Source organism: Chiloscyllium plagiosum, chromosome 14 (assembly GCF_004010195.1).
Source record: "Chiloscyllium plagiosum isolate BGI_BamShark_2017 chromosome 14, ASM401019v2, whole genome shotgun sequence".
Classification (NCBI taxonomy): Eukaryota; Metazoa; Chordata; class Chondrichthyes; order Orectolobiformes; family Hemiscylliidae; genus Chiloscyllium; species Chiloscyllium plagiosum.
The window spans coordinates 54,137,709-54,149,975 of record NC_057723.1 but is presented as its reverse complement, the minus strand read 5'-3'; the positions used below and the strand labels follow the sequence as shown (position 1 = coordinate 54,149,975).

Here is a 12,267-nt window from a genome sequence, read left to right as displayed (position 1 = left end):
GACATTTGCAATCCTCCAGTGCTCTGGTACTAAACGTGTAGACAATGACGACTCCAAGATCAAAGCCAAAGGCTCGACCATCTCCTCCTTGCTTCCCAGAGAAGTCTCGGAAAAATCCCATCGGGCTCAGGGAACTTATCTACTTTCACACCTTCTAGAATTGATAACACCTCCCTCTTACTAACCTCAATCCTTTCAAGTTTAATAGCCCGTATCTCAGTCTACTCCTCAACAACAATCTCCTTTTCCTGATTGAAAACAGATGAAAAATATTTGTTTAACACCTCTCTGAGCTCCAAAGAGTCCACACACAACTTCCCATTTCTGTCTTGGACAGGCCCTGTTCCTACCTTTGTCATCCTTTTTTCCTCACATATCTATAGAGCGCTTTAGGGTTCTCCTTTATTCCACCTGCTAAAGACTGCTCATGACCCCCCTCCTTGCTCTTCTTAACTGTCTCTTTAAATCCTTCCTAGCTACTCTGTAACTCTGCATTGCCTCATCTGAACCATCTCACCTCAAAGTCACATGGGCCTCCCTCTTCTGCTTAAGAAGAGATACAATTTATTTAGTAAACCATGGTTGCCTTGCCTTATCATTTCCTCCTTGCCTGACAAGGCATACCTATCAAAGACACACAATATCTGTTCCTTAAACCAACTCCGCATTTCGATTGACCCCATCCCCTGCATTTTTCTGCCCCATTCTATGCCTCCTAAGTCTTGCCTAATCGCATTGTAATTGCCCTTCCTCCATCTATAACTCTTGCCCTATGGCATGTACCTATCCCTTTCTATCGCTAAACTAAATGTAACCAAATTATAGTCACTCCAAAGTGTTCACCTACCACTAAATCTATCACCTGGCCTGGTTCACTACCGAGTACCAGATCCAGTGTGGCCTCCCCTCTTGTCGGCCCTTCAATATACTGTGTAAGATATTTCTTATTTTTCTGCCTTTATATTTTTCTGTCAATTGAACAGAAGATAAAGCTCTATTTAATAATTTCTTTTTATTCATTTTATAATCCAAAGCGGTGCCAATTGGTGACGTCAAAACACTTTTTTTACTGTATTTTCCTAAATGTATGTGACAATGAAATCATTCATTCACTCAAGTAGTGATGAACATTCAGACCTTCAGTGCTGTTGCATGTCAGGATCCAGCGGAAACCCCGACTTGTGCATTTGTGCAGTACCTCTGATGAAACTTCCAGTGGTAGAGATATGCAGCCTGGCCCCCTGCATGGATGCCCCTGACAGTGACTTCATAGAAGAGTATCATTGAATCCCTACAGGAAACAGGCATTCAGCTCATCAGACCCACCACCCAACCCTATCCCTGTAACCTTGCATTTCCCATGGCTTAATTTATCTTGACTGCACATCACTTGACATCATGGGCAATGTAGCATGGCAGTCCACCTCCTGTGGGAGGAAACTGAAGCACCCAGAGGAAATTTACAGACACGGAGACCGTGGAATCTCCACGCAGACGGTCACCCAAGGCTGGAATCGAGCCTGGGTCTCTCGCTCTGTACGCACAGCAGTGCTAACCACTGGATTACTGTGCCACCTGTGCCAATTTCTAACATTAAAGTGTGATACTTATTCAAAGTTAATTATGATTGATGGGATAACTTGACACAATATTTAACTTCCTTGATGCAACATTGATTCTATTCAAACTGCATCAGGACACAAATCAGTTCTCCTCCTTATAGAATTAATGCAGATTAGATAGTATGAGTGGAATATGTTACACCCCAGAAAGATTTAACTTGAGCTAGATGGCCTGACACTGACCAGAAATTTAAATTTCTTTTTTGGCTTGAATTTTTAATCACAGGCATGAATATTATCAAGATGGGAAGTGATTTACAAAAAAGCTGATTCTCAAGGTCTTTTTCATAAATAAATTGATTTTAAAAGTACATTACTGATAGGTCATGACCATCCTTCACCCAGCACAGGAAGTCCTCTAGCTGCAACTCAAAAAGTTAAAGATGCAATTGTTGTCCTTGCCTGTGACAAGCAGCATGGTCAGAAGTGGAAACAGCAAATGATGTGTTGGTGGCAGAAAGAGGTGAGCAGGAGGGCCAGAGAGCATTGGCAGTAATGACATTAAGACAGAAGTAGAAGCAGTACAATTCAGGAAACATCCCTGCTGCATGATTACGATGTGCTTTAAATGGGAATACAGGTCGTTCTGGTATAATGTGTGTTTTGTCCATGCATATTTGCTATAACACGATTTACAAATTGTGGGTGCTGTTTGGGTAATGCGAACTTTCTGCTGAATGGTTTTAGTGATTTTCTATAGTGATCTTCTACAGTGCAATTTTCTATTAGCTACTGCACTGAAGAGTCTACCTTGATTATGTAGTCAGCTATTTTAATCCTGAAATCCAGTTGATAAAGGAAGGAACCAAATTACTTGGATTTATTTATTCACAAAGTGAAACACTGCAGTAACTCTTTTTATGTGTTCAAGTAACCATCCAATCAATGCCCTCCACTTGTATGTACCTAACTTCAGTTAATACAATTAACATCAGGTATTGGAATAAGGTTTGAAGCCATGCCTTCTAACTCCGAACACAGTGTGCTACCCCTGAACCAAGACATTTACTGGCTTAATGCTTGGTTTATTGTTTTGTGTGAGTAATTTTGTGCAGTGGCTTGATAATTGCATGATGTGATGTGGTGCTGTTATAAAATTAAATATTAAATAAAATCGTTAGATCCCTACACTGCTGAATTAGATGAGTTTAACAAAGAAGGAATTGGGTTACTGCTTCTCATCAAAGAGCCATTCTCTATCTTATGATCTCTGTTTGAAAACTAGTCTCCATGAGGTACAGGCTCAACTGTAGTGCTCTAAGTACTCAGTGTGCTGGCACTCACTGTCTGGGCTCATGCCTAAAATTAGTTATCACTACAAAACACCAGGGCTTCGACCAAACTATTCCTGTACCTATGATCTATGAGACTGTATTGTACCAAAAGTAGCAGATTTTCAGGAGGAGCAATTGGAAGTTTGTGGAAGACAATGCAGTAATTTTAAACTTTTTATTTCTCTCCAAAGTAGATTCTTTATGCAGCAGAAATCCCACTATTGTGATAACATCCGTAGACGCTAATCCATCTGAAGAGCAACCTATGGTAAGTCTAAGGTTTTGGAAGGTATTTCTGCCTCAAGTACCTGTTGAAGCTCACTAATGATTCTATTGACAAATAGTTCAGATGAGGTAATATTGACAACACAACAAAAAAAAACATAAGAAATAAGAACAGGAGTTGTTCATTCAGTCCCTTATGTCTGCATCATCATTCAATAGAATCATGGCTGATCCAGCATTCCACATGTTCACTTCCTTGCATTTTCCTCATAACCTTTTGATTTCCTGACTGATCAAGGAGATCTATCTATCTATCTTAGCTTTAAATATACACAAGGACTGTATCCCCACAACTCTCTGTGGTAAGCAGTTACAAAGACTCAACCCTCAGAGAAAGAATTCCTCATTTCAATCTTAAATTGGCAGCCCATATTCGGAGACCATACCCTCTCATTCTAGACTCTCTCACGTGGTGAAACATCCTCTCGGCATTTATCCTATCAAGCCCTCTATGAATCCTGTGTTTCAATGAGATCACCTCTCATTTTTCTCCAAATAAGTAGAGTCCCGACCTATTTAGCCTTTGCTCATAAAACAGTTCTTCCATAACACAGTTCATCCAGTGAACCTTCTCTAAACGGTCTCCAATGAAATAATTATCCTCCCTTAAACAAGGGGACCAAAATGGCACTGAGTACTCTCGACCTGGACTCACTTGCACCTTGTACAGTTGCAGTAAGACTTCTCTCATACTACAATCCCCTTGAAATAAGGGTCAACATTCCATAAGTGTTCCTGATTACCTGCTGCACCTTGTGTTTGCTTTCTGTGGTCCATGCGCAAGTACCCCCAAGTCCTTTTGTGTTGCAACTTTCAGCAGTTTTTAACTCCATTTAAATAATAACTTTTTTTTTTGTTCTCCCTTCCAAAATGAACAACTTCACTTTACCCACATTATATACTCCAACTTAAGCTCTTGTTATGGACCACACCAGACCTTCTGTACCTAATGACCCATGAGACTGTATTATAGCAAATTTTCAGGAGGAGTGATTTTAAACTGTTTTGTTTGTAGAATCCCCACAGTGTGGAGCAAGGTCCTTCGGCCCAACAAATCCACACCAATGTTAAAGTACAGATTTGAGACAGCCCAGGGAATCCCTCGTGGACTCAACCTGTAAGCCTCTCTTAGTTCGTCCTGGAGATCGTACTCTTTGGTAGTCTGGAATAAAAAAAACTCCTTAAGCAGTTTAGTTTAATTTTAGTCATCCCCTTTGTTTACAAGTAGCATCACTGTTACAACATAACACTGATACCTATAAGCCAGGCTCACAAATTCTAATAACCTCGGAACGTAGGATATCAGCTGTTTAAGAGCCCTAGCAGGCTACTCTGCTCTACTGTCACAAAGTGGCTTCCTTTATACAAAAAGTTTACAAAAACGCTGCATGTTTTTAATTAGACAGATAGCAGTGAAGGACAATAATTCTAGAGGAAGAGAAGTTAATTGACAGATCTGTGTGCACTTGACTGATCACTTCTGCAGGCCCTGAACCATTCATCAGGTGGAAAAACAAATCCAGCAGATTTAGGTGTCTACTGGCGAGATACGTTACTATCATAAAGAGGTACCAGTCTGAGCTAATTGGAAGAGTTCATAAGAAAACCTTGCATAGCTCGCATGTCAGATACCATTGTTTTAAACAAAATGGCTTCTTAGCAAGGAGGGCAAACCTTTGACCATTAAATGGCTTCCCGACAGATTGTGTCAGAATCTCTTCAATGTTAGATTTAGAGTAATTTTTATGCTAGGAGCAGTCTCGCTTTTTATTTTAAGCGAGAATCATTCTGTACCTGAGGCTGAGAACAGTTTTTTTTTTAATCTTCTGCTTAACTTGGGTTCCCCTTTTGTTTGTTTATACCCTGCACCTTCCTGCCTATCGGCTTATTCTCTGGTGCACAGCAAATGTGTTCTATAATTCAGTATTACATTTTAGTCTAAATGTTTAAGGACAAGTTTTAAGGCTATAAACTTTCTCACCAACCCTCCGATGAGTAACCTACCCAGAATCATTCCCTTACCCTGTGTTTACCCCTGACTAATGCACTTTTCCTACACATCCCTGAAATGCTATGGGCAATTTAGCTTGGCCAATTCACCTAACCTGCACATCTTTGGATTGTGGGAGGAAACCAGCGCACGCAGAGGAAATCCACGCAGACACTGGGAGAATGTGCAAACTCCACACAGACAGTCGCCCAAAGTTGGAATCAAACCTGGGTCCCTGACACTGTGAGGCAGCAGTGCTAACCACTGAGCCACCGTGCTGCCTCTTCAGTTTTGATTTTTTAAGCTGCAGAAGACCCCTATTATGGTAACATCCATGGATTCTAATCCATTATGGAGAGAGTCTAGATCATTACTTTTATAATTTAAAAAGTTCTGTGTACCAGATATAATTTGATTAGTCCACAACTTAACTTTGATTAAAACACACTTTCTTTTAATTGTGTTGTAAGAATACAACAAAATGTAGAGTTGGCATAACTACTTTATTGAAATACTCCACAAGATAATGTATTAGTTAACCACTAATCACCAACTGTTCCAGTGTAGACAGGATCTCATAAACACACCCTTTGGCAAAAATGCAATTCAGCAAAATAGTTATTAATCTCATGCTGTCTCTCCCCAGTCCAGCAGAAAGAAACAATGTGCCCTTTTGATTTTTAAGAGGAAGTCTCACTGTCTAAGACTTCACTGTAGCACTGAGAACTCAAGCTTTTTTGCTCCAGCAGTCGGCAGAAACCTTCTCACCAACTAACTGAAAGCAAATGTCTTTGAGTCTATGTGAGCAACCATGATTCTTTTGTTCCATTTTAAGAAAAAGCCCAGGGATTACTAAAATGTTGTTTACTAGTTGCCTGTGTAAAAGAGGCATGTTGGCACCACTGTGACAACATTCCTGTGCAAGAGAAACAGCACAGAACACCTCTTTTAAAAGTGCAGTATTGTCACAATATCAATATCTCTCTGTAAATTGTTTGTATCTCTTTCCAATTTGCCTTTCCATACATTTTTGTCATCTGCAAAATTGGTTACATTCTTATGTGCTTGCCATCCAGCCCAGTATCAGAGTTCCAAATACAGAAATTAGAAATGGCAGAGTCTGCAGGAAGTTGCTCATCTGATCAGTGGCGGTTTCATTAGGAAACCTAACAGCAGCAAATGCGAGAGAGAAAACAGCCTTTGAATGGAAGAGCTGTGCAAACCCTGAGTCATTCCAATCAGCCCGATGCCTGGGCACTAGAAACAATGACAGCAACAGTGATGGGAAAAAGAAACTCGAATGGGCAGGATACCTGCACCCTCCTTGGAAGGTAGTCAAAGTGTAGGAGTGCTGCACCGCAGCATTGGGTCAAGTAGGGGTCATGGTTGGGGTAGGTTGGCAGTGTTATTGGGGATTTGGGGAGGGGCAAGATGGTAATGAGGTAGGTTAAGAGGGGTGTGAGATAAGATGTGGGCTGGTTTGATGTAGTGGTAGGGCAAAGTCATGGGTCAGAAAAAGGGGCAAAACAAGGGCATGAGTCAGGGAGAGGGGCCAGTCAGAAGCGCAGCTGGGAATAATTTGTCAAGGGGAAGGGGCAAGAGAGCAAAACAGGAACCCTTCTCTCTCTTGCTGTCTCTCCCTCTCACTGCATAGTCATCTGGGGAGAAAGGAATCCCAGGTTGAATTAATCATCTGCTGCTGATCTCCATTTTCGTATAAATTCCATCAAGGCCAGCTCAGTGTCTTGCCATTAGAGTCAAATGTAAGATCAGTGATTGTTATATGCACCTTCAGTTGGCCCAGGTCTCACCACTCTTCCTGGTAGCTAAGGTGTGTGGCCTTGTTATCTTCTGCGCAGTGGTTCAATGGTTAGCACTGCACCCTCACAGCCCCAGGGACCTGGGTTCAATTCCAGCTTGGGTGATTGTCTGTGTGGAGTTTAAATGTTCTCCCCATGTCTGTACAGGTATTCTCTGGAAGCTCCAGTTTTCTCCCGCAGTCCAAAGATATGCAGGTTAGGTGAATTGGCCATATTTTTAAAAAGTCTTGCTCAGTAGTATGCCAATTAGGTCGGTTAGCTATGGTGAAATCCCCATGTGAGGTTAAGAAGATGTGAAGGGTTGTGGATTTGGCTGGGATGGTCTTTGGAGGGTTGGTGCAGAATTGGTGGGCCTGATGGTCCCTTCCTGCATTGTAGAGATTCTCTGATCCTGTCTGGCACGGCTTTTTAATTGAAAAGATGCCTGAAAAACTGGTTTTGTTTGATCTGCTCCTTAACGCATCATATGGACGTTTTTATTAAAACTCATTTAAATGATCAATTTATTGCTCTGAAATTTGCATTTAATGTTGACAGACTTTGTCTTTTCATTATCTGCTCTGTGACCACCAAGTGAGAAGCAAAGTTAAAATGTTAAGGATCTCATTTTGGGGAGAAAACTAGATGATGCAACTGTAGCTGTATCCCTGAGATCTGGAGAACTGATCTTTAAACCGAGAATAGTCCAGTGACCTTTGCTAAAATTGTGTGCAGGACAGATGTTGAACGAGAATAGGAATGGACATAGCTGTTGAGTCTTCTGTCATTAAATTATCCTATTGTTTAATGAAGTTGGCCAGGGCTTGGAGGACTTAGCCCAGAAAAAAGTGGGCGGCATAGTCTTCTACTGTGCCATAAGAATTCAGTTGAATTGAATTTATTGTCACATGTACCGTGGCACAGTGAAAAGCTTTGTCTTGCGAGTAAAACAGGCAGATCACAGAGTAAATTAGCATAGTTAGGTAAATAATAGGTAAACAGTGGCAAAACCAAAAACACAGGTACAGGCAAATGTTAAGAATTTGTGAGTCCATTCAGTATTCTAACAACAGTAGAGTAGAAGCTGTTTCGAAACCAGCTGGTGCGTGTGTTCAGGCTTCTGTACCTTCTCCCCGATGTTAACATTGTAGAAAAAATTGCCAGGGTGGGACGGATTTTTGAGAATGCAGGCGGCCTTTCCTTGACAGCAGGCCTGGTGGATGGATTCTATTGATGGGAGATTGGCCTTTGTGATTGTCCGGGCCAAGTTCACGACTCTCTGTAACTGTCTCCGATCTTGAATGGTACAGTTGCCATAAGTAGTGATACATCTGGACAGAATGCTCTCAGTGGCGCACCTATATAAGTTGGCAAGGGTATTTGCTGTCATACCAAATTTCTTCAGCTGCCTGAGGAAGAAGAGAGGTTGTTGGGCCTTTGTAACCAGTGAGTCCACATGAAGAGTCAAGAGTTTTGCATCTAAGACTGGTACTTCTCATACTATATTTGAAGTAATGAAAAGCTTTCAATGTGATGATAACAAATTTGTATTTTCTTCTAGCTTACAAAACCTAATGAAACAGATCTTGAGCCAGAAGACCCAAGAACTGATCAAAAACTGTGTAGAAGTCTGAAGGATTGTGAAACATAGGGTTATACTAGAGGAAAGCTTGGTTGTATAAAGTTACAAATAGGTATGCTCTTTCCCCACCACAAAAACAGCTTCCAATAAAACCAATGCCTTTTTCATTCAAGAAGACTGCTTGTATTATACGGAGTTACTTTGGTTTCATAGAAAGAGCTCAAATGATTCAGTTCTCAACAGTGTGATTATGTATCAGTGAATGAAAAACTGAGTTCACTTTTTGGCATACTGAGGCATTTTTACTGGAGTTGGTGGATCCAGATTAAATTATCTATTCAAAAACACTTCTCCCCCTTTAAAGTAGAACATGTGCTATAACTTACAAAATGTTTCAACTTAGTACAAAACTTGAGATGAGATTTTGATACTGTGTGCCTACTTAGATCTTAAAAGTTTTAAATGACTTGGCACTATCAGCTGTACCTGAGAAATAGGTTCATTGGCTTCATGCTATGGGTGTTTGTGATAATTCTACAGTCCAAGAATTGGATTGTTGATCCCAATGAAAATAAATGCTGGTTGATTATTACTTCACAGTTGCACCACACAATGCTTCAAATGTATTTTAAAATAAGCTCACAGAATACTGCACCTTTTTAAGTGCATTGCAAGTGTTCTCAGTTACATAAAAGACATTTGTAATTACTGTTTGTTGTGATTATGATTTATGATTCTGTCACACTCCCTGCAAAGCTTCCATGTTACATTGTCACAAGTATGTTAACCTTTTATATATTTCTGAATGTACTAAATAAAGTGTGTGAATTAATCAAATTTTAGTCATTTGCTGGCTCTAAAATGTAAAACATAAGTATTTACTTTGTATTTTTAAGGGAGTTGCAACATTTTGTTATTTGCATTTAGGTTACATTTGAATAATATTTTTATATTTGTATTTCTGTAGCTGACAAACATTCTGTGCGAAAAGTACTTGATGATGTAGTGTAACATGTGTTTAGTTTTATCGTTCCTACTCTAAAGCCTTTTTAATCTTAAACCATGAACCTAACTGTAGATTGAACTCCGAAGTTTCAAAGCAACTTACATTTGTAATGTTGCAATATTACTAGGTACCACTGAATCTGATTTTATTATGGCTAATTTTGCAATGTAATCCCACGATGAATGGCCAATGAAGTTTGTAGCATATTCTTAGCAAACTGCTTAAAAGTATTTGGCACAAGTAATCATGCCCCACAGATATAGGTTCTTTCTATTTAATTCAAAATTTTGGGACATTGTAATATGTAAATTTGATGAGGTGTGTTTGTGTGTCAAGATGGAAGTGTCCATACTTATTTTTATTTAACATTCTTGCAGTGGTGCTTATTTATCTTTCATCAGGGAAGATGAGCTTCATACTGAGGACCACTTTCAAGATGTTTAAACCTATGTGGTTCAAAGTTTTATAAAAGTTTTTTTCCCACTTTTTCATCATTCTACTTGAAGCATATTCAGTAACAATTTCTTAGTGCCTTTTTATTACATTATTCTTATACTTTATATTTAATCTTCAAATAAGTACCACATGTACTTTATTGTTAGTGTGTAAAAACATAAGGGATAATCCATTTTCTTTCTTTCTCCTAGTAATGATAACTCACATTTGGTTACAGTTCCATGAATTCCAACATTTCTGACATAGCAGCTATCGTGTACCGGTATTGATAATGAGTGTCACCTGGTCTTTTGACCATGAAGAACATTGGAACTTAATCCAGTGCTTTCTTAACTTAATATGCGCTTTCCTGCTATAGTCATGAGGTAACAATGTGTCTTTTATTCCCCATTTCTGGAACTGAGGTGCTGAATCCATTTGCAGCACCTTTACTGCTAACTCACCAAGGTCAGCAGGACTCCAGGATTGAGCCTAGCTCCTTCCTGTTTTATATGGTTTGGACAAATTTTTATTTAACATTTTACAAAAGTGTTTCCAACTGTTATTTATTTAATGTATTGTGCTGTGCTAAAAAGAAGAGGTAACATAGAATTTTCAGCTGTTTTCAATAATAAAACATGATTTTAAAAAAATTGAGTCAATGAAATGACACGTGAAAATTGAGAGATTAGCATTTCTATTTAAAGTGGATTTCATCACTGTCCAATTGTTTGATTAAATTGGCAAGAAGACACCTGGATGGAGGTTTCCTCACTGAATATTAAAAAACAAAGTCTGTTAAGATTTCATTCATCAGGAAAATCACTAAGTCTGCATACATACACTATTGAGCGGACTGTAGAGAAAGAGGTTGTGTAGATATTCAGGTAAATATAGCCCAAAAACAGTATAGTTGCAGAATTTTTTAATCCACCCAGAGCTGATTTGAGGCATTTTCTTATGACAAGAAAAGCCCATTGTAATAGTCTTTATAAAATAAACGTTACTTTTAAAAGAGTGCACAGAAAAGTCCTTAATTTGTAGCTGCTTTTGAATGCTCCAACAAAAGAAATTTGTTTGCCAAAAAAAGTTATTTTCTGAATTTAGTTTTGTAACTTAGGTGCCACAGAGTATAATCAAAACATGCATAATGCATTAAAACAGCACAGTTATTATGCATACCCAACACCTGTTTGGTTTTATATCTTTATAAGGGATGTGCTTATTGTATTCTGTGGAATCTTGATTTTAAATGCATTTCTACTGGAAACTGTTTCATTGTCAAACCTTTTGCATAACCAAATAAAATCAGTGTTAGATAATGTGCAATAGAACTTGTTTTTATTATTTATTGTATTTTATTAGCGAAATTGGGCTGCATGTTTATAGAATCTGTGTTGCTGACTACTTTAATTTATAATTTATAGATATAAAGCATGTAACCAACATAAACAATGCACAATTAGAAGTTCATGTTGATATTTATCATCTCTCAATGCTAATATTGTTGCCAGTTTGAAACCATCAGAGTTTGATCCTAATTTTGTGGTTGAAAAAATTCAAATATAATCGAATATTGGAGAAAGTTGCCTATGACTACCTGAGTAACTCACCATACAAATTAACAAACATGTAAATTTTGTTCTGAAATGTTTTAAAATGTTAAACTAAATTTCCACCTGAGATCTTACAATAGAATTCCAGTCACCCCAAATTCACAACTTTGTACTGTTACATGCTACAGTCTCCGAATAAAGGAATACCATTTAAAGATGAGATGAGAAACTTCTTCATACAGAGGGTTGTAAGCCTCTAAATTCCACACCTCAAGTTGTTAAGCAAGTTGAAGTCAGAGCTCAGACTTTTGAAAATGGTAATAGTGCAGCAAAATCTAACCAGAGTTGAACATCAGCCTTGACTTTATTTAAAAAGTGGAACAGACTCAAATGTCTCAATTTACTTGTAAGTTTTACAATCATGAGTGAAATGTCCAACGAGTTTTGGGTCAATGAATTGAGGGATTTGTTTATCCTGGATGCTACCGGTTTCAATTCCACATTAAGATAGGAAGGAATCAGCTTTCAACCCATTATGCTTTAGTCTGGGCCCGCGTCACCCAGCAAAACCTATAACTAGTGTTACGATCTGGTTCGGGATCAGTAGATGAAGTTTGAGATAGCAGATACTTAACTAAGAGAACAAAGCCGTAGGATTTCATGGTTTTTAATCAAATAATTTTGCAGAATTTGAAAAGTAGAACAGTCTATATGCATA

General features: G+C 38.7%; 1 protein-coding gene across 2 annotated transcripts in view; it reads left to right on the top strand.

The window, feature by feature from the left end:
• LOC122556735 (uncharacterized protein KIAA0232-like) overlaps positions 1-11,322 on the top strand; it is a 47,854-nt gene extending 36,532 nt beyond the window's left edge. Inside the window, exons 6-7 of one of the 2 annotated variants that reach the window (XM_043703830.1) lie at positions 3,091-3,164; positions 8,532-11,322. In XM_043703830.1, coding sequence (XP_043559765.1) covers positions 3,091-3,164; positions 8,532-8,621 — 164 coding nt within the window. In that variant the 3' untranslated portion in view covers positions 8,622-11,322. Of the gene's footprint in view, positions 1-3,087; positions 3,165-8,531 lie in introns of both variants that reach the window. The other variant, XM_043703828.1, reaches the window with a different exon arrangement.
• The last annotated feature ends 945 nt before the right edge of the window (positions 11,323-12,267 follow it).